Genomic DNA, 22,194 nt, shown 5'->3' with positions numbered 1-22,194 from the left:
ACTTTCCAGATCTAAAGGAAACAGATATCAAGACACAGGAAGCACAGATGACCCCAAACAAGTCAAACACAAACAGGCCCATGCCAACACATATTATAATAAAAATGGCAAAAGCTAAAGCTAAAGAGAGGATTCTAAAGGCAGCAAGAGAAAAACAAAGAGTTAATTACAAGGGAACACCCATAAGGCTATGATTTCTCTACAGAAAAACTACAGTGCCTGAGGGAGTGCCAAGTTCCCTTTAAAGTTCTAAAAGGGAAAAATTTGCAGCCTAGAATACTCTACTGAGTGAGAATATAATTTAAAATAGAAGGAGAAATAAGGAATTTCTCCAACAAACAAAAACTAAAAGTGTATAGCAATACTATACCAATTCTAAAAGAAATACTGAAAGGGCTCCTCTAAATAAAAAAAAAGTAAGAAAAAATAGGATGGAGGAAATCACAATTGGAAGCAATCATTTAAATAAGCCAGTATACAGATCTAAAAACAAAAAGCAAACAAAAAACTTATTGTAAAAGTGATGATAAACAAAAGGAACAGCAAAAGAACAAACATGAAGATGTTTAAAAAGGACTTCAAAATCACAAAATGTGGAGAAGGAAAGTAAGAAAATCTAGACTCTTTTTTTTTTTAAAGAACATGTTTAAACCTGTATGACTATCAGGCCAAACATAGAATCAACTGGAAGACAAGATTTAAAATGGAAGTAGGGTCATGGACCTGGCATTATGTGAGCTGTGGTGTATGTTGCAGACATGCCTTGGATCCTGCTTTGCTGTGGCTATGGCCTAGGCCGGCAGATATAGGTCTAATTTCACCCCACCCTGGAAACTTTCATATGCTGTGGTTGAGGTCCTAAAAAAAAACAAAAACAAAAAAGGGGTGTTTACTAAATACATATTTATCAATAATTACCTGGAATGTCCATGGACAAAACACTCTAATCAAAAGACATAGAGTGGCAGACTGGATTTAAAAAAGAAGAGCCTACAATAATGCTATCTACAAGAGACCCATCTTAGGGCAAAGGACACATATAAATTGAAAGTGAAGGGATGGGGAAAGATATTTCATGCAAATGGGAAAAGACAGGAGAGCAGGAGTTGCAATACTCATATCAGACAAAACAGAATTCAACACAAAGGCCATAGAAATAAAGAAGGACACTATTTAATGATAGAGGGAGCCATTCAAGAAGAGGGTATTAAAATCTTTAATATATATGCCCCTAATTTTAGGAGTACACAAATACATAAATGCTAACAGACATAAAAAGAGAAATTGATGGGAATACAATAATAGGAGAATTTAACATCCTACTCACATCAATGGAAAGATCCTCTAGACAGAAAATCAATAAGGCAGCAGAGATCCTAAATGACACAATATAAAAGTTAGACTTCATTGACATTTTCAGGAGAGGACATCCAAAAATATCAGAATATACATTTTTTTCAAGTGCACATGGAATATTTTCAAGGATTGACTTCATACTGGTGCACAAAACTAACCTCAACGAATCTAAGTGTACAGACATTATTTCAAGCATCTTCTCTGACCACAATGGCCTGAAACTAGAAATCAATGACAGGAAAAAAATGAGAAAAAGCTGACTACATGGAGACTATAAACAACATGCTACTAAAAAAACAATGTGTTCACAAGGAAATCAAAAGGGAAATTAAAAAATACCTTGACAAAAGATAATGAAAACACAACCATTCAAACTCTATGGGAACTAAACCATATACAAAAATAAACTCAAAATGGATTAAAGACCTAGATTTAAACAAAAAAAGGGGTGTTTACTAAATACATATCAGGCCAAACATAGAATCAACTGGAAGACAAGATTTAAAATGGAAGTAGGGTCATGGACCTGGCATTATGTGAGCTTGGATCCTCTTAGAGGAAAACATAGGCCAAACACCCTCTGACATAAACAACAGCAACATCTTCTCAGATCCACCTCTTCGAGTATTGACAATAAAAACAAAAATAAACAAATGGGACCTAATCAAACTTCAAAGTTTCTGCACAGCAAAGGAAACCCTAAACAACACAAAAAGACAAACCACGGAATGGGAAAAAATCTTCGCAAGTGAATCAATTGACAAGGGATTAATCTCCAAAATTTACAAACACCTTCAGCAACTCCTTACCAAAACAAAAACAAAAAAACAAACAAACAAAAAAAACCAAACAACCCCATCAAAAAGTGGGCAGAAGATCTAAACAGATAGTTTTCCAAAGATGACATACAGATGGCCAAAAAACACATGAAAAGATGTTCAACATCACTCATTATTAGAGAAATGCACATCAAAACCACAATGAGGTACCACCTTACACCAGCCAGAATGGCCATCATCCAAAAGTCTACAAACAATAAGTGCTCGAGAGGGTGTGGAGAAAAAGGAACACTAATACACTGTTGGTGGGATTGTAAATTGGTGCAACCACTGTGGAAAGCAGTATGGAGATTCCTCAGAAAACTAAACATAGAACTACCATTTGATCCAGCAATCCCACTCCTGGGCATCTACCTGGAGAAAAACCATGACTCACAAAGACACATGTACTCCAATGTTCATTGCAGCACTATTTACAATAGCCAAAACATGGAAACAACCTAAATGCCCATTGACAGAGGAGTGGATCAAGAGGATGTAGTACATATACACAATGTAATATTACTCAGCCACTAAAAAGAACGAAATACTGGCATTTTTAGCAACATGGATGGACCTAGAAACTACCATGCTAAGTGAAGTCAGCCATACAATGAGACACCAACATCAAATGCTTTCACTGACATGTGGAATCTGAAAAAAGGACAGACTGAACTTCTTTGTGGAACAGATGCTGGCTCACAGACATTGAAAAACTTATGGTCTCTGGAGGAGACAGTTTGGGGGGTGGGGGGATGTGCCTGGACTATGGGATGGAAATCCTGTGAAATCAGATTGTTATGATCATTATATAACTACAGATGTGATAAATTCATTTGAGTAATAAAAAAATAATTATATACATAAAAAACTCCATGGTCAGCCTAAAAGCAGTTCTTAGTGGGAAGTTCTTAGAAATACAGGCCTTCCTCAAAAAAGAAGAAAAATCTCTAATCAACAACTTAACCCACTACCTAAAATAATTATAAAAAGAGGACAAACAAAAGCTAAAGTCAGCAGAAGGAAGGAAATCATAAAGATCAGAGAGGAAATCAATAAAATAGACGTTCAAAAAACAATAGAAATAATCAATAAAGCCAAGAGCTGGTTCTTTGACAGGGTAAACAAAATTGACAAACCACTAGCCAGACTCACCAAGAAGAGGAAAGAACTCAAATAAACAGAATAAGAAATGAAAAAGGAGAAATCTCAACAGATACTGCAGAAATAAAAAAAAAACATAGAATACTATGAACAATTTACATGCTAACAAATTTGGCAACCTAGAAGAAATGGACAATATTCTAGAGACTTACAGCCTGTGAAATCTGAATCAAGAAGAAATAGATTAATTGAATAGACTGATCACTAGAAATGAAATTGAATATATCATAGAACACTCCCTACAAACAAAAGTCCAGGACAAGATGGCTTCAGAGGGGAATCCTACCAACAATAAAAGAAGAACTTATACCCATCCTTCTTAAATTTTTCAAAAGGTTGAAAAAGAAGGAACACTCACAAAGACATTCTCTGAAGCCAACATCACCCTAATATCAAAACCAAAAATACTACCAAAAAAGAAAATTATATGCCAATATCTTTGATGAATACAGACACAAAAATTCTCAACAACATTTTAGCTAACTGAATCCAACAACATATAAAAAAGGTCATACACAGAGTTCCTGTTGTGGCACAGCAGAAATGAATCCAACAGGTATCCATGAGCATGTGGGTTCTTCTTTGGCCTTGCTCAGTGGGTTGGGGATCAAGCATTGCCATGAGCTGTGGTGTAGGTCTCAGATGTGGCTCAGATCTCACTTTGATGTGGCTGTGGTATAGGCTGGTGGCTGTGTCTCTGATTTGATTCCTAGTCAGGGCACTTTCATATGCCACAGGTGCAGCCCTAAAAAGCAAAAATAAATAAATAAATAAATAAAAATCATATACCACGACCAAGTGGGATTCATCCCAGGTTCACAAGGATGATTCAACACATGCGAATCAATCAATGTCATACATCGCATTAACAAAAGAAAAGTCAAAAACCACATGATCACCTCAGTAGATGTAGAAAAAGCATTTGACAAAATCCAACATCCACTCATGATAAAAAGCTCTTACCAAAGTGTGTATAGGGGGAACATACCTTATCCTAATCAAAGCCATTGATGACAAACCCAAAGCTAATATAATACTCAACAGAGAAAAGCTGAAAGCCTGCCTACTAAAATCTAGAAGAAGAAAAGGATGCCCACTCTCACCACTTTTCTTCAACGTAGTATTGGAAGTCCTTGGCATGGCAATCCAACAAACAAAAGAAGTAAAATGTATCCAGATTGGAAGAGAAGAGGTAAAATGATCACTCTATGCAGATGACATGATACTACCTATATATAGAAAACCCTAAGCATTCCACACAAAAGCTACTTGAACTGATCAATGAATTCAGCAAAGTAGCAGAATACAATATCAACATTCAGAAATTGGTTGCATTTCTGCATACTAACAATGGAAAATTAGAAAAGGAATATAAAAATACCATACCTTTTAAAATCACACCCTGCAAAATTAAATTCCTAGGAAGAAACCTGACTATGGAGGTGGAAGACTTATATGCTAAGAACTATAAAACATTTTTCAAGGAAATTAAAGAGGATACAGAGAAATGGCAAGATATTCCATGCTCCTGGATTGGAAGAATTAATATTATTAAAATGGCCATACTGCCCAAAGCAACATAGAGTGTCAGTGCAATCCCTATCAAATTACACATGACATTTTTCACAGAACAAGAACAAACAATCCAAAAATTTATATGGAACCATAAAAGACACAGAACTGCCAGAGCTATCCTGAGGAAAAAAACCAAAAAACGAGCAAGAGACATAACTCTTCCAGACTTCAGACAATATCATAAAGCTACAGTAATCAAGACAGGGTGGTAGTGGTACCAAAACAGATAGACATAAGGAGCAATGGAACAGAATAGAGAACCCAGAAATAAACCTAGACACTATGGTCAATTAATGTTCAACAAAGGAGGCAAGAATATAAAATAGGAAAAATACAGTCTCTTCAGCAAGTGGTGCTGGGAAAACTGGACCAGCTGCCTGTCAATCAATGAAGATAGAACACACCCTCACGCTGTGCACAAAAATAAACTCAAAATGGCTTAAAGACTTAAACATAAGGCAAGACACCATCAAAGTCCTAAAAGAGAACATAGGCAAAACATTCTTTGACATCAAATACACCAATGTTTTCTTAGGTCAGTCTCCCCAGGCAACAGAAATGAAAACAAAAATAAACCAATGGGACCTAATGAAACTTGCAAGCTTTTGCACAGCAAAGGTTACCATAAAAAGAAAAAAGAAAAAAAAGAAAACCCATGGAATGGGAGAAAATAATTTCAAATGATGCAACCAACTAGGGCTTGCTTAATATCTAAGATATACAAACAACTTATACAACTCAACAGCAAACAAACAAAGAAACAAATCCCAGTTTTAAAATGGGCAGAATTGAATAGGCATTTCTCCAAGAAGATATACAGATGGCCAACAGGCACATGGAAAAATGCTCAACATCACTAATTATTAGAGAAATACAAATCAAAACTGCAGTGAGGTACCACTTCACACTAGTGAGAATGGCCATCATAAACAAAATCACAATAGCCAAGACACGAAAGAACCTAATCATCCATCAACACATGAATGGATTAAGAAGATGTGGTATATACATACACAATGAAATACTTTATAATTATAAGGGCTGGCCTATTTTAAGTTTACTCTTATTCCTAGGGTAGAGACACCAGGGATTTCAGCTGAAGATCTGATATTTTTTCTTTCCAATTGACTAGCAAGTTGAAGAGGATGCAGGAACTGGAACAAAAATCTTGGACCTGCTATAGGAAACTTTGTGATAAGAATGGTAGAGAACAAAAATGTTGGCACTAGTTTACTTATACAAGGCTTGTTAAATGAGAGAGAAATAAACTACTGTTTTGTTCAAGCCATAATTATATTCAAATATTTCTTAGACTGTATAAAACTAATAAATACAATATTACCACTAAAGGAGCAAAATAGGTGGCAAAATTAGACAAAACCATCTGAAAATTAAATGGCTTTATTGAAGTGATGTTTTTGGAAGTTGCAAGTTAACTTTCAAACAGATATTTTTTTTGTCTTTTTAGGGCCACACCCATGGCATATGGAGATTCCCAGGCTAGGGGTCGAATCAGATCTGTAGCTGCTGGCCTCTGCCACAGCCACGGCAATGCCAGAGCTGAGCCACATCTGCAACCTACACCACAGCAACACACATGCTTAACCCACTGAGTGAGGCCAGGGATGGAAACTGTGTCCTCATGGATGCTAGTCAGATTTGTTTCCACTGAACCATGATGGAAATCCTATTGTTTTGAAAAACATGACAGATTAACCCAAATGCCAAAAAAGTGCTCATGGGTGTCATCTTAGCTGTGTGGAAGAATGAAGTTGATAGTGGTGGGGAGCATGAGGAATAGGAAGTGCAAGATCCATTCACAAGTAGGGCTGACAGTCAGCTCTGTTAAGTTGCTACCAGGCGGAAATGCAGGTTCAGTGTAGCCTTCTCTTGCTATCAAATAATTGGAAATCAGAGATACTTATGTGATAACTCTTTAAATTTTAAGTGTTGGTGATTGTGGCACACTGCCAACTGTCAATCTTATATCTCTGTCTCTTTCTTGTCCATTAAAAACTCCTTCAATTCCAAGTATCTCTTAGAACTTATGATTGGCATTGTGGCAGTTCTGATCACTAGGAATATAAGATAAATCACTTGTTGGGACTTTGAAGAAAGCTTTGTAAAATTAGATTGACTCAACAAACCTTTTGCCCTTTACTTTTGAGTTTCTTCCTTGGTATAACTGCAAAAATTCTGAAGGTAATCAGTAAACACATGCTAAGGATGATGGCATTATTATAAGGGCAATGATGCAATGACTATCTATATACACTCATCCTTTCTCATATATGAATGTATCAGGGGATGAATTCTCTGGAGATTGTTGAATCAAAAGAATATGCCTTGCACATTTGGGTGGATATTATCAAACTCTTCCTAAAGATTATAGTAATACACAGTCTGAACAGTAATATAAGTGATTACCTACTTTGTGCAACATGGAAAAAATGTGTACTATTAATCTTTTTGTTGTTTGTCACCTTGATGGATGGAAACACTTTCTTAATTCAATTTGCATCACTTTTTAAAAATGGCCACACCCACAGCATATGGAAGTTCTCAGTCCTGGGATTGAATTTGAGCCACTGCCACAACCTATGCTACCACTACAGCAAAGCTGGAACATTTAAACCCACAGTGCCAAGCTACAGTTTGAACCCAGGCCTCTGCAGCTACCCAAGCTGCAGCAGTTGGATTGTTGATAGCCTTAGCTATAGTAGGAACTCCTGCATCACTTTTTTGATGAAGCTATGAAAAAAACTTATGTGTATGAGCCAATGATTTTTTTCATGTACTTGTCCATATTTCTAGCAGGACAATGCCAGAAATTTGTCTTTTATTGTGGATTTGTGAGGATTCTTTAGACATTAAGAATTCATTCACTCTTTTTATGTGATATGTTATAAATATTTTATTACAGTTTGGCTTTTGACTTTGTTTATAGCGATTTTACCTTTGAGAAATGTTTTGTTTTACATGCTTTGTCAATTTTTTTCTGTATGATTTTTACATAGAATGATTTTACCTATGCTATGATTATGAAGCTAATTCTGCTATGCTATTTCATCTAATTTTATTTACAATTATGGTTTATTTTTAGCATTTGAGCCTTTGGCCATCTGGAATTTATTTAGCATAAAGAGTGGAATAGGAATAAAATAATTTTAACAATTTTAGATGGCTCATCAAAAGTCCCCAAATCATTTAAGGATTATTCCATATTTTCTTCTCTATTAGTTAAAGCCAATGATTCACTTTGAAATATTGCATGTTTTGGCAGTTATTTCTGAATATTATTTTGTTCCATTTACCTGTCTATTCATTCCACATTATTTTGATTATTGTAACTATAGTAATATCTGATAAGGGTAGTTCTCTCTCGTTCTTTTTTTGGTTAGAATTTACTGGATACTTTAATGTGGTAATGTTTGTACTTTAATTTAAAATTAGAATGTCAATTTTGGAAAAAAAAGCTCTTGATATTTTAACTGACATTTCATTCTATGTGTAGATTAATTTTGAAAAGAGTTGGCATATCTAAAATTTTTATTCTTCCCCAAACTGTGGTTTAAACCTTTCTCCTTATTTAATTTTTTGTGTGTCTTTTAGTAATGTTGGCAAGCTTCTTCATAGAAGTATTGCATACATTTTAAAGTTCCTGAGAGTGAAGGGCAAGATGGTGGAAGAGTAGGGGGATGTGGTTGCCCTCTCCCACAAACACAACAAAAAAAACACATCTATATGTTAAATGACTTGCATAGAACAGCAACTGAATGCTGGCAGAAGAACTTAAACCTCCAAAAATGGCAAGAATCTCATGACATAACTGGATAAAACAAGAGAAAAGAGGAGAGAGAGAGAAGGGGAATCAGGACTGGAGTGGCACTCCTGAGAGGGAACTGTGAAGAAGAAAGGGAACCCATACCATGGAAAGTCAACTAATTGATTGAAAGATCAACTGAGTTGGAGGGATCTGCAGACACCAAGAAAAGCACAGCAGTAGGTATGAGATCTGAAAAGCAGAGTGAGAGCTGCACAGATCATCTGAATTACTGGCACAATCACCAAAAACTGAGACACTCAGGTGGGGGCTGGGCACTGAGACCTAGGCTCTGGAGGGTGGCCCCCAGGAGTAGGCTGGGATTGGCAGTGTGGAGACAGCCTGAGGGACTAGGAAGCAGTGTGTCATGGGTGGAGGGAGCAATATGCTAAGGGCTGGGGAGTAGAAAGCTGCAACAGAGGGAAGCTGGGAGAAGATCTGGACCTGCAGGAGAGACAAGGCGCCAGAGTTGGGGAGAGGAGGAGGGTCAGGCTGCCATAGAATACTCCTTGCACCCCAGCAAGCATGCTTGCCCACCAGCTAGCAGAGAGCAGAGCTTCCTAGTGCATCCCCCTCCCCAACCCCACACACACCTGGCCAAACGCAACCTGCCACCCCAGAGGACACTGGCTTCACCACTTGCAGGAAGCCAACCACCTCTAGGGCTTTCCCCAGCCTGGCCTACCCACCCTCCGGAGGCACCGCACTCCCATGGAGCAGCCACCTAGCATTGCTCACCCCTGGAAGAGCTCCACAGCCCAAGAGCACTGGGGCAAGTCCTGCCCGGCTACAGGAAGTCTGTTTCCATCGTGGTGCAGACCTGCTAGTACCATCCACCCTCTAGAAGTGTTCCTTTGTCTCTGAGCCAGCCAGCTAACCCCATCCACCTCAGAAAATGCTCCTTTGCCTCAGATCAAGCCGCCTAGCCCAGCCTACCCTCAGAAAGCATTGCACTCCAGCAGAGAAAGCCACCCAACACCACCCACCCCCAGGAAGAGCTCTGCAGCTCAGGAGCACCAGGGCAAACCCTGCCAGGCCATGGTAATTGTGCCACCACTGGAGGGTGGTCCTGCTAGTCCCACCTTCCCTTGGGAAGTCCTCCTTTGCTCAGGAAACACCCCACTGTCTCAAAGAGGGCTGGCCAACACCACAAGCCCTCAGGAAGCACTCCACAGCAGTGCCAGGGCAAACCCTGCCCAGCCACGGGGAGTGTGCCTCCACCACGAAAAAGAAAATAACAAGCAAGATGAAGAAACTCAGAAACCATTCCCAGTTAAGCCAACAGGAGAACTTACCTAAAGCAGTCAACAATGAAACAGACCTCTTCAGTCTGACAGACTTAGAGTCCAAAAGGGAGATAGTGAAAATACTGTAGGAATTAAGAGAAGATATGAACAGTTATGGAGACTTCCTAAGAAAGGAACTAAAAAATATAAGGAGAAGTCAAGAAAAATGAGAAAATTCATTTGCAGAGATACAGACTGAGCTAAGGGCAGTAAAAACCAGAATGAATAATGCAGAGGAATGTATCAGTGATGTGGAAGATAGAATAATGGAAATCACCCAAACTGGACAACAGACAGAAAAACAAATGAAAAAACATGAAAGCAATATAAGAAACCGATGGGATAATATAAAGCAGACAAATCTATGCATATTAGGAATTCCAAAAGGAGAAGAAAAAGAGAAGGGGATTGAAAATATATTTGAAGAAATTAACACTGGAAACTTTCCAAATCTAAAGGATACTGACTTCAAGACACAGGAAGCACAGAGGGCCCCAAACAAGTTGAAACCAATAGACCCACACCAAGACACATTATAATAAAAATGGCAAATGTTAATGATAAAGAGAGGATCTTAAAGGCTGCAAGAGAAAAGCAATATGTCAATTATAAGGGAACCCCCATAAGGCTATCAGCTGATTTTTCTACAGAAACTCTATAGGTCAGGAGGAAATGGCAAGAGATATTTAAAGAGTTGAAAGAAGAAAATATAAAACCTAGAATACTCTATCCAGCAAGAATATCATTTTAAAATGGAAGGGGAAATAAAAAATTTTTCAACAAACAAAAGCCAAAAGAATGCAGCAATCCAAAACCAATTCTACAAAAAATATTGAAAGGGCTTCTCTAAAGTTAAAAAAAAAAAAAGAGGAAGAACTAGGATGGAGGAAACCATAATCAGAAGCGTACAGATATAATCATGAAGATGTTTAAAATAAAATTAAATTAAAAAGAAAAAAGAGACATCAAAATCATAAAATGTGGGCAAGGGAAGTAAGGAAATAAATAGATACTTTTTTTTTTCTTTTTGTCTTTTTGCTATTTCTTTGGGCCACTCCAGTGGCATATGGAGGTTCCCAGGCTAGGGGTTGAAATGGAGCTGTAGCCAACGGCCTACACCAGAGCCTAAGCAATGCGGGATCCGAGCCGCATCTGCAACCTACACCACAGCTCACAGCAACGCCAGATCGTTAATTGACTGAGCAAGGGGAGGGACCAAACCCGCAACCTCATGGTTCCTAGTTGGATTCGTTAATGACTGCGCCACGATGGGAACTCCCTAGATACTTTTTTAAATTCTCTTTTTAAAAAATTTATTATGGTAATGAAGTGTTTGAACCTACAGTACTATCAGGCTAAAACACAATTATAGGAATGGGTTAATACACTTAAAAAACAGGGCAAGCGCAAAACCAAACCAAACATTACATTCACAAAAAATGAAAAGAAAATACTCAAGCAGGTAATAATTGGAGACCATCCAACCAAAAAAAGAAAGGAAGAATGGAGAATCATAGAATCAACTGGAAAAAAAGGTTTAAAATGGCAATAAATAATCATCTATCAATTATCACCTTAAATGTCAATGGACTGAATGCTCCAATCAAAAGACACAGAGTGGTGGATTGGATAAAAAAGCAAAAACCTTCAACCTGCTGCCTACAAGAAACTCACCTTAGGGCTAAGGACACATACAGATTGAAAGTGAGGGGGTGGGAAAAGATTTCATGCCAATGGACAAGACAGGAAAGCAGGGGTTGCATTACTCATGTAAGAGAAAATAGACTTTAAAGCAAAGGAAAGAAAGAAAGACAAGGACACTACTTGATGCTTAAAGGATCCTGAATGGAAGAGGCTATTACAATTGTCAACATATGTGCCCCAAATATAGGAGCACCCAGATACCTACAACAAATATTAACAGACATAAAGAGAGAAATTAATGGGAATACAGTCATAGTAGGAGACCTTAACACCCCATTCACATCAATGGACAGATCCTCTAGAGAAAACCAATGAAACAACAGAGATCCTAAAGGAAACAACAGAAAATTTAGACTGAATTGTCATCTTCAGGACACTACATCCAAAAAAATCAGAATGCACATTCCTCTTAAGTGCACATGCAACATTCTCAAGAATTGATCACATAGTGGGGCACAAAGCTAACCTCAACAAATTTAGGAGAATAGAAATTATTTCAAGTATCTTCTCTGACCGCAGTGGTATGAAGCTAGAAATCAACCACAGGAAAAGAAATGAGAGAAAACACACTATATGGAGACTAAACAACATGCTACTAAAAAAATGCAGTGGGTCAATGAGGAAATCAAGAAGGAAATTAAAAAATACCTCGAGGCAAATGGTAATGAAGACACAACCACTCAAAATCTATGGGATGCCACAAAAGCAGTGCTCAGAGGGAAGTTGATAGCAACACAGGCCTTCCTCAAAATAGACAAAAAAATCTCGAGTCGACAACTTAACCCACCACCTAAATGAATTAGAAAAAGAAGAACAAGAAAAACCTCAAGTCAGCAGAAGGTAGGAAATCATAAAGATCAAAGAGGAAATCAATAAAATAGAGATTCAAAAACCAATAGAGAAAATCAATAAAACCAAGAGCTTGTTCTTTGAAAAGGTAAACAAAATTGACAAACCTCTGGCTAGACTCACCAAGAAGAGGAGAGAAAAAACCCAAATATACAAAATAAGAAACGAAAAAGGAGAAGTCACAAACGGATACTGCAGAAATACAAAAAACCATGAGAAAATACTATGAACAATTTACATGCTAACAAATTTGGCAACCTAGAAGAAATGGACAACTTTCTAGAGACTTACAGCCTGCCAAAACAGAATCAAGAAGAAACAGACCAACGGAACAGACCAATCACTAGAAATGCAATTGAATATGTCATAAAAACACCCCCTACAAATAAAAGTCCAGGACCAGATGGCTTCACAGGCGAAGTCTACCAGGCATACATAGAGGATCTGGTGCCCATCCTCCTTAAACTTTTTCAAAAGGTTGAAGAAGAAGGAACACTCCTTCAAAGGCGTTCTATGACGCCACCATCGCCCCAATTCCAAAACCAGACAAAGACACCACCAAAAAAGAAAACTATCAGCCAATATCTTTGATGAATATAGAGGCAAAAATTCTCAACAACATTTTAGCCAACCAAATCCAACAACATATCAAAAAGATCATACACCACGACCACGTGGGATTCATCCCAGGTGCAAAAGGATGGTTCAACATACGCAAATCAATCAACGTCATACACCACATTCACAGAAGAAAAGTCAAAATCCACATGATCACCTCAACAGATGCAGAAAAAGCATTTGGCAAAGTCCAACATCCATTCATGATCAAAACTCTTACCAAAGGGGATACAGAGGGAACATACCTTAGCATAATCAAAGCCACTTATGACAAACCCAGAGCAAGTACAACACTCAATGGAGAAAAGATGAGAGCCTTCCCACTAAAATCTGGAACAAGGCAGGGATGCCCACTCTCACCGCTGCTATTCAACATAGTACTGGAAGTCCTAGCTACAGCCATCGACAAACAAAAGAAATAAAAGGCATCCAAATAGGGAGAGAAGAGGTAAAACTGTCACTGTATGCAGATGACATGAACCTATCATAGAAAACCCTAAGGACTGAGCCCAACAAATGCTTGAACTGTTCAACCAATTCAGCAAAGTAGCAGGACATCAGATTAACATTCGGAAAGCAGTTTTTGATTTCTGTATACTAACAAGGAAATATTAGAAAAGGAATACAAAAATACAATGCCTTTTAAAAGTGCACCCCAAAAATCAAATACCTGGGTACACACTTGACCAAGGAGGTGAAAGACTTATATGCTGAGAACTATAAAACATGAATCAAGGAAATTAAAGAAGATGTAAAGAAATGGAAAGATACTCCATGCTCCTGGGTTGGAAAAATCAATATTGTAAAAATGGCCATACTGCCCAAAGCAATCTCCAGATTCAATGCAATCCCCAACAAATTACCCAGGACATTTTTCACAGAACTGGAACAAGCAATCCAAAACCGTGTATGGAACCACAAAAGATCCAGAATTGCCAAGGCCATCCTGAGGAACAAAATCCAAGCAGGAGGCATAACTCTCCCAGACTTCAGGAAATATTGCAAAGCCACAGTCATCAAGACAGTGTGCTACTGGTACCAAAACAGACAGACAGACCAATGGAACAGAATAGAGAACCCAGAAATAAACCCTGACCCCTGTGGTCAACTCATCTTTGACAAAGGAGGCAAGAACATAAAATGGGAAAAAGAAAGTCTGTTCAGCAAGCATTGCTGGGAAACCTGGACAGGTGCAGGCAAATCAATGAAACGAACACACCCTCACACCGTGCACAAAAATAAAACTCAAAATGGCTGAAAGCCTTAAATATAAGACAAGACACCATCAAACCCCTGGAAGGGAACATAGGCAAAACATTCTCTGACGTCAACCTTACAAATGTTTTCTCAGGTCAGTCTCCCAAAGCAACAGAAATAAAAACAAAAATAAACCAATAAGACCCAATCAAACTGACAAGCTTTTGCACAGCAAAGGAAATGAAAACAAAAAGACAACTTTCAGAATCGGAGAAAATAGTTTCCAATGATGCAACTGACAAGGGCTTAATGTCTAGAATATGCAAGAAACTTATACAATGCAACAACAAAAAAGCCAACAACCCAGTGGAAACATGGGCAAAAGGCCTGAATAGACATTTCTCCAAGGAAGATATACAGATGGCCACCAAACACTTGAAGAAAAAGTTCCAAATCACTGCTTATTAGAGAAATGCAAATCAAAACTACCATGAGATACCACCTCACACCAGTCAGAATGGCCCTCATCAACAAGTCCACAAATAACAAGTGCTGGAGGGGCTGTGGAGAAAAGGGAACCCTCCTGCACTGTTGGTGGGAATGTAAACTGGTACAGCCACTATGGAGAATAGTTTGGAGATACCTTAGAAATCCATAAAGAGGGCTACCATATGACCCAGCAGTCCCACTCTTGGGCATATATCTGGACAAATCCTTCCTTAAAAAAGTCACATGCACCCACATGTTCATTGCAGCTCTATTCACAATAGCCAAGACATGGAAACAACCCAAATGTCCATTGACAGATGATTGGATTAGGAAGATGTTGTATATATACACAATGGGATACTACTCAGCCATAAAAAAGAATGACATGCTGAAAGACTTAAATATACGACAGGACACCATCAAACTCCTAGAAGAAAACATAGGCAAAACACTCTCTGAAATCAACATCATGAATATTTTCTCAGGTCAGTCTCCCAAAGCAATAGAAACTAGAGCAAAAATAAACCCATGGGACCTCATCAAACTGAAAAGCTTTTGCACAGCAAAGGAAACCAAAAAGAAAACAAAAAGACAACTTACAGAATGGGAGAAAATAGTTTCAAATGATGCAACTGACAAGGGCTTAATCTCTAGAATATACAAGCAACTTATACAACTCAACAGCAAAAAAACCAATCAATCAATGGAAAAATGGGCAAAAGACCTGAATAGACATTTCTCCAAGGAAGATATACAGATGGCCAACAAACACATGAAAAAATGCTCAACATCGCTGATTATAAGAGAAATGCAAATCAAAACTACCATGAGATACCACCTCACACCAGTCAGAATGGCCATCATTAATAAATCCACAAATAACAAGTGCTGGAGGGGCTGTGGAGAAAAGGGAACCCTCCTGCACTGTTGGTGGGAATGTAAACTGGTACAGCCACTATGGAGAACAGTTTGGAGATACCTTAGAAATCTATACATAGAACTTCCATATGACCCTGCAATCCCACTCTTGGGCATCTATCCGGACAAAGCTCTACTTAAAAGAGACACATGCACCCGCATGTTCATTGCAGCACTATTCACAATAGCCAGGACATGGAAACAATCCAAATGTCCATCGACAGAGGATTGGATTCGGAAGATGTGGTATATATACACGATGGAATACTACTCAGCCATTAAAAAGGATGACATCATGCCATTTGCAGCAACATGGATGGAACTAGAGAATCTCATCCTGAGTGAAATGAGCCAGAAACACAAAGACAAATACCATATGACATCACTTATAACTGGAATCTAATATCCAGCACAAATGAACATCTCCTCAGAAAAGAAAATCAATCATGGACTTGGAGAAGAGACTTGTGGTTGCCTGATGGGAGGGGGAGGGAGTGGGAGGGATCGGGAGCTTGGGCTTATCAGTCACAACGTAGAATAGATTTACAAGGAGATCCTGCTGAATAGCATTGAGAACTATGTCTAGATACTCATGTTGCAACAGAAGAAATGGTGGGGGAAAAACTGTAATTGTAATGTATACATGTAAGGATAACCTGACCCCCTTGCTGTACAGTGGGAAAATAAAATTAAAAAAAAAAAAAAAAAGAATGACATAATGCCATTTGCAGCAACATGGATGGAACTAGAGACTCTCGTACTGAGTGAAGTAATTAAGAAAGAGAAAGATCAATGCCATATGATATCACTTATATCTGGAATCTAAGATACAGCAGAAATGAACCTTCTCACGGAAAAGGAAATCATAGACTTGGGGAATAGACTTGTGGTTGTCAAGGGGGACGGGGAAGGGAGTGAGAGAAATTGGGAGCTTGTGGTTAATGGATCCAAACTATTGCTCTTGGAATGGATTTGCAATGAGATCCTGCTGTGTAGCACTGAGAACTATGTCTAGATACATCACAACACAACAATGGGAGGGAAAATTATGTATACATGTATGTGTAACTTGGTCTCCATGCTGTACAGTGGGAAAAAAAATAAAGTTCCTTTTTAGATCTTGCTCCTTCCTTCCTTCCATCTACATGACTTGTACACCTAGAATTAATTTTTGTGTAGGGTGTCAGGAATTTGTGAGTTTGTGTGTTTGTATTACTTTTTTATTTAGACTTTTTATTAGACATATTTTGATCTGATATGCTTTGCCAGTTCTAATTTTTATATTAGGTGTCTACATGTATGTGGGTTTCACAGGTCTTGCTTGTCTTTCTTTGAATGGGTAATAGATGGTCTAAAATTCCCTAGATATAATTTCATACCTTGATCTTTTGCTCTTCCACATGAATTTAGAATCAAGTTGTCAAGATCTATGAAATTATCTGTTGGTTTTTTATTGTAATTGCACTGAACTTATTGATCAGCATTTTTCAAAGGCATCTCAATGGGGATTGTAAATGGAATAATTTGTGAATAGCACTCTTACAATTTTTACTGAATATTAAGCATATTCTTGAACACTAAAATGTGTTAATGGACATTAAATGCTGTACCAACCTAGGACAAAGCTGGCAAGAGAGCTTGGGAGACTTAGACCATAGCGATAAGTTTTTTGAGGCATAGAGAAATATAAAAATAGTGAAGAATAGATTGGGAGCTGGAAGTCCTACAATTAAGTAGGTAAGGTTTGCAATTTTGCAATAGTTATCCATTCATAGCTGAATTCCATCTATCAATGATTTCTTCAAGAAGGAGTTATGGTAAAAAATCTTATGCTGAACCTTGTGTTTTGCAAATATTTTTCTATTATCTTTATAGTTGGATATAATTTTGATGAGTATAAAATTTTCAGTCACAACTTTTTTTCTAGTTAGGATTTTGTAGGCACTGTTGTACTATATTTTGGAGTTGAATACTGAAGTGGAGATATCTAATGACAGATTTATTTGTTTTGTAACATAAGTGATTTTTCCCACTTAAATTCTCAAAAATTCTTTAACTCTGAAGTTCTATAACTTCATTAGGAAATGTCTTAATGTTTCATTCTTTATGAAATATTTCTTGAAAGTTTTTTTTACTGTCTCAGCATATTTAAACAAAATTTTTTACTTCTTAAATTTTTTGTATACATTTTTTCCATTCTAATTGTTCTTTTTTCAGGCATATGATTTATGCGTATTTACATTTCTTTCTTCTATCTTTTCTACCCATCATTTCTCCCTAATTTTTCAAACTCTTACTGGTTAGTTTACATTTAATTTTGCTAACATTTCTCAACTTTCACTCCTTGTCCCTTACTGGGTTATCAATAGTACACATTTTCTCTTCTGTTGGTTGCAGTGTAGTTTTTTTGTAATGGTTATAGATTTCTTCTTACACTTTACCCCTATACTTTGAAAGCTTATTTTTCATGGGTTCTCATTATCCATTATGTATTCTCCTATGTGTTTGTATCTTTGGATCTTTATTTCTAACATTTTTTGATTCATGGATGTATTTATCACAACTTTTATCTTGTCTGTACAAACATTTCCTAGTTTGATTTTCTTCTTTCTTTCCTCTCTTTCCCTCCTGGAAATCCTGCTTTAGAATGATAATGCTATTTCTTTTTAAAATTACTTATTTTTGGATCTTGCAATATTATATACAGAGGAGTGTTTGTGGAATGTTCCAGTGTAGGATTAAAAATAGCATAAATTCTTCCTGGTTTGAAGCTCTTATAACACGAGGTTTTCTCTCTCTCTTTCTCTGTGTGTGTGTGTTCCTTTACTCCTCTCTGATGTACTGTAGTGCTGATCATAATTCAATTTGTCTTCTACCCTGACTAATGATGGACTCTTCCGCTCTTTTTCACAAATATGATGTGGCTAAGTATTTCCTCATTCCTTTGTGCCCTGGCTACTTCATGATGCCAAATGGAGTCAAGGGAAGATCCCACTACCAAGTTAGACTCAGTTCCTATCATTATAAATAAAGGAATATTAGTTTTGATCTTCAGTGATGAAAATCAAGTGGGGGAAAATCTATTTGGTCAGGTCTGTCCAAGGTCAAATACTTTAGTTGTCTTCTTTAAGAAATTTCTGGCCATGCCTTAACTTTACATTTTCATTTTAAACTTTATTGGATTTACAGTTCTTCCTCATCTGTTGTTTGTGGTCACAGATGTTCATGTTTTGTTGAAGGTAGCTTTGAAAACACATATTAAATATATTATTCTTATTCTTTGGGTGGTGATTTTTTAGCAGTGAAGAGAACAATTAGTAGCGGTTTGCCACCAGCTTTAATTTTGAAATTTACCCTGTTGAATATACTTTGTATGAAAATTTAATCTCACATCTATGCTCACTGTATATTATAAAATAGAATGCCATTCTCATCATAAATGTTAACTTCTGTTCATCATAGATATCACCATGACAGATAACTGCCCATACAAAGAAAATGTATAATTTATAATTTTTAAAGGAAAACTGGCTGCTACCCCATTGTTTACCTTTTAAGACAAATTAGGGAGTGAGACTTGAATTTTACTTACCTATTAAAATAACTGATGCTCTCTTCAGATATGGTCTGGAGCTCCCTAGGAACCCTAAGGTATCAGATATCAAATCTGTAATGTAGTTCACATGAGAAATGAGCTGAGAATAAAAAGGAAAAAAATATTCTCTTACTTCCCAAAAGAGCACATTTACTTTCTCCAGAGACGCTTCAAGAGAAAAGAACTTGGTTGTTTTCAGGGCTAGTTTGAAACTTTGGGGTTTCTATGTATGAACTTTACTTGCAGGTATGATTCAGCTTATTACAGGATACTCAAACTTTTAGTTTCCAACATTTGGTAAATATCCTTCCATCCCTATTTGTCTACCTGCAATTTATCCTGGTTTTCTGAGAAAGAGCTTACTAGGCCATCGACAAGAAATTCCAGCTTTTCTTGTGGTCATCTGAAATGCTATTCCTACCTTTACAACACTCAAAGTAGGTGGGTTGCAGAAAGAAAAGATAGACTATCAATGTTGAGGAAGAGAAAGTAGAAAATTTTAATTTCCTCTGGTCTCAAACCCTAGGTGTAATTGCTCATTTATTATCTTCTCTTTGTATTCTTTCTCCAAGATTCACTCTTGTGCCCACCATGCTTTTCATTTCTTTGTATATCCTTTAAGTTCTTTCCATAACTTATGATACTAAATCCTGAGGACTTACTTACAAGATTGTTACAAATGTTGAGTACTACCAGCTCAAAATTGTAATATTCATCCTTGAGCAAATATGATGTTGACCATTTTAATTCTGAGGCACAGATTTCTAATGTATGTTTACATGCCTGTGAAGGAGAGAAGTCAATAAAGATATATTCATCTGGTGTTACATAAGATACTGTGAATCTCTGCAAAACTAAGAAAACCAAAATCACAGGACTTACTTTAACTACTCTTGCCTCTGTATCTTCCAAAAACAGGATCAGAGGTACCAAGCCTCCAAGAACTACATCATTCAGCATCCATGTGTACTGACTCATGTCTCTAAGTAACTCACCAAAGTGTCGAATGGCCATACTCCGAATGCCTCCGTTACTCTAAATACGCACAGAGAAGACATCATTTGAGGATATACATATACATGTATATATACATATTATATGCTATAGACACTATACATAGTATATATGCATATGTTTATATGTATAATTATTATCATTTAGTTTTATAAAAGATTCACCTTGGGTCAAAGTAGTCAGCTTTTCTTTCAAATTTAAAATAAGATTTGCTTACTAAAATTCAGAAAATCCCCTGTGAAAAGTGAGTTTCTTTTTCCTTTTTTTTCTCAATGAATTTTATTACATTTGTTTTATTTTTTTTTTTTTTTTTTGCTTTTTAGGGCCACACCCACAGCATATGTAGTTTCCCAGGCTAGGGGTTGAATTGGAGCTACAACTGCTGGCCTACAACATAGCCACAGCAATGCCAGATCTGAGCTGATTCTGCAACCTACACTACAGTAATATTCCATCGTACATACATACCACATCTTCTTAATCCATTCATCCTGCAGTGGACATTTAGTTTCTTTCTATGCCTTGGCTATTGTGAATAGTGCTGTTTTGAACATAAGGGTGCATACATCTTTTTGAATTTTAGTTTTGTTTGGAGATATGTCCAGGAGTAGGATTCCTGGATCATATAGTAATCCTATATTTAGATACTTGAGGTACCTCCATACTGTTTTCCATAGTGGTTGTACCAATTTAAATTCTCACCAACAGTGGAGGGGGTAGCTTTTTATCCACACCCTCTCTGGCATTTGTTACTTGTTGACTGGTTCATGATGGTCATTCTGACCAGTGTGAGGTGGTACCTCATTGCAGTTTTTATTTGCATTTCCCTAATAGTTAGTGATGTTGAACACCTCTTTATTGGTCTACTGGCCATCTGTATGTCTTCTTTGGAAAAATGTCTATTTAGGTCTTCTGCACATTTTTTGATTGAATTGGTTTTTTTTTTTTGAGTTGTATGGATTTTTTGTATATTTTGAAGATTAGGCCCTTGTAAGTCGAATCATTTGCAAATGTCTCCTATTATGTAAGTTGTCTTTTCATTTTTCTAATGGTTTCCTTTGCTGTACAAAACCCTTTATGTTTTATTAGACCTTGTTTGTTTATTTTTGTTTTTATTACTATTGCCTTGGGAGACTGACCTAATTAAACATTTGTATGATTTATGTCAGAGGATGTTTTGCCCATGTTTCCTTCTAGGAGTTTAATAGTGTCATGTCTTAAATTTAAATCTTTCAGTCATTTTGAGTTTATTTTTGTGCATAGTGTGTTCTAATTTCACTGATTTAAATGCAGCTGTCCAGTTTTCCCAGAACCACTTACTGAAGAGAGTGTCTTTTTCCTATTTTATATTCTTACTTAAATTAATCAACCCTAGGTGTCTGAATTTATTTCTGGGGTTTTTATGCTGTTCCATTGATCCTTATGTCTATTTTTGTGCCAATACCACATTTTCTTGATTACTGTAGGTTTGTAATATTGTCTGAAATCTGGGAGAGTTATGCGTCCTTCCCCACCACCCCAAGATTGCTTTGGCAATTGAGTCTTTTATTGTTCTATACAAATTTTTGTATTATTTGCTCTAGTTCTGTGGAAAAGGTCATGGATAACTTAATACGTATTACCTTATATTTGTAGATTGCTTTGGATATTACAGCCATTTTAACAATACTAATTCTTCCAATCCAGGAGCATGGGGTATCTTTCCATTTCTTTGAATTCTCTTTAATTCCCTTGATTAATGTTTTATAGTATATAAATCACCTCCTTGGTCAGGTTTATTCTTAGGGG

General features: G+C 37.0%; 1 protein-coding gene across 3 annotated transcripts in view; it reads right to left on the bottom strand.

Annotated features, from left to right (window-relative positions):
* The window catches only part of MROH9 (maestro heat like repeat family member 9), a 115,799-nt gene that overhangs the window by 14,668 nt on the left and 78,937 nt on the right, over positions 1–22,194 (bottom strand). For all 3 annotated transcript variants that reach the window (XM_084978247.1, XM_021063956.2, XM_084978248.1), the window contains 3 exons: positions 20,275–20,427; positions 20,059–20,175; positions 19,390–19,492 (listed from right to left, as the gene is read on the bottom strand). In XM_084978247.1, coding sequence (XP_084834373.1) covers positions 19,390–19,492; positions 20,059–20,175; positions 20,275–20,427 — 373 coding nt within the window. The remainder of the gene's footprint in view (positions 1–19,389; positions 19,493–20,058; positions 20,176–20,274; positions 20,428–22,194) is intronic.

The sequence above is a fragment of the Sus scrofa genome, chromosome 9 (assembly GCF_054392235.1).
Source record: "Sus scrofa isolate SSC_HxYL_T2T_F1_AM1 chromosome 9, Sscrofa_HxYL_maternal_Yorkshire_Landrace_v2.0, whole genome shotgun sequence".
NCBI classification, from domain to species: Eukaryota; Metazoa; Chordata; class Mammalia; order Artiodactyla; family Suidae; genus Sus; species Sus scrofa.
This window is presented reverse-complemented; position numbering and strand designations above follow the sequence as displayed.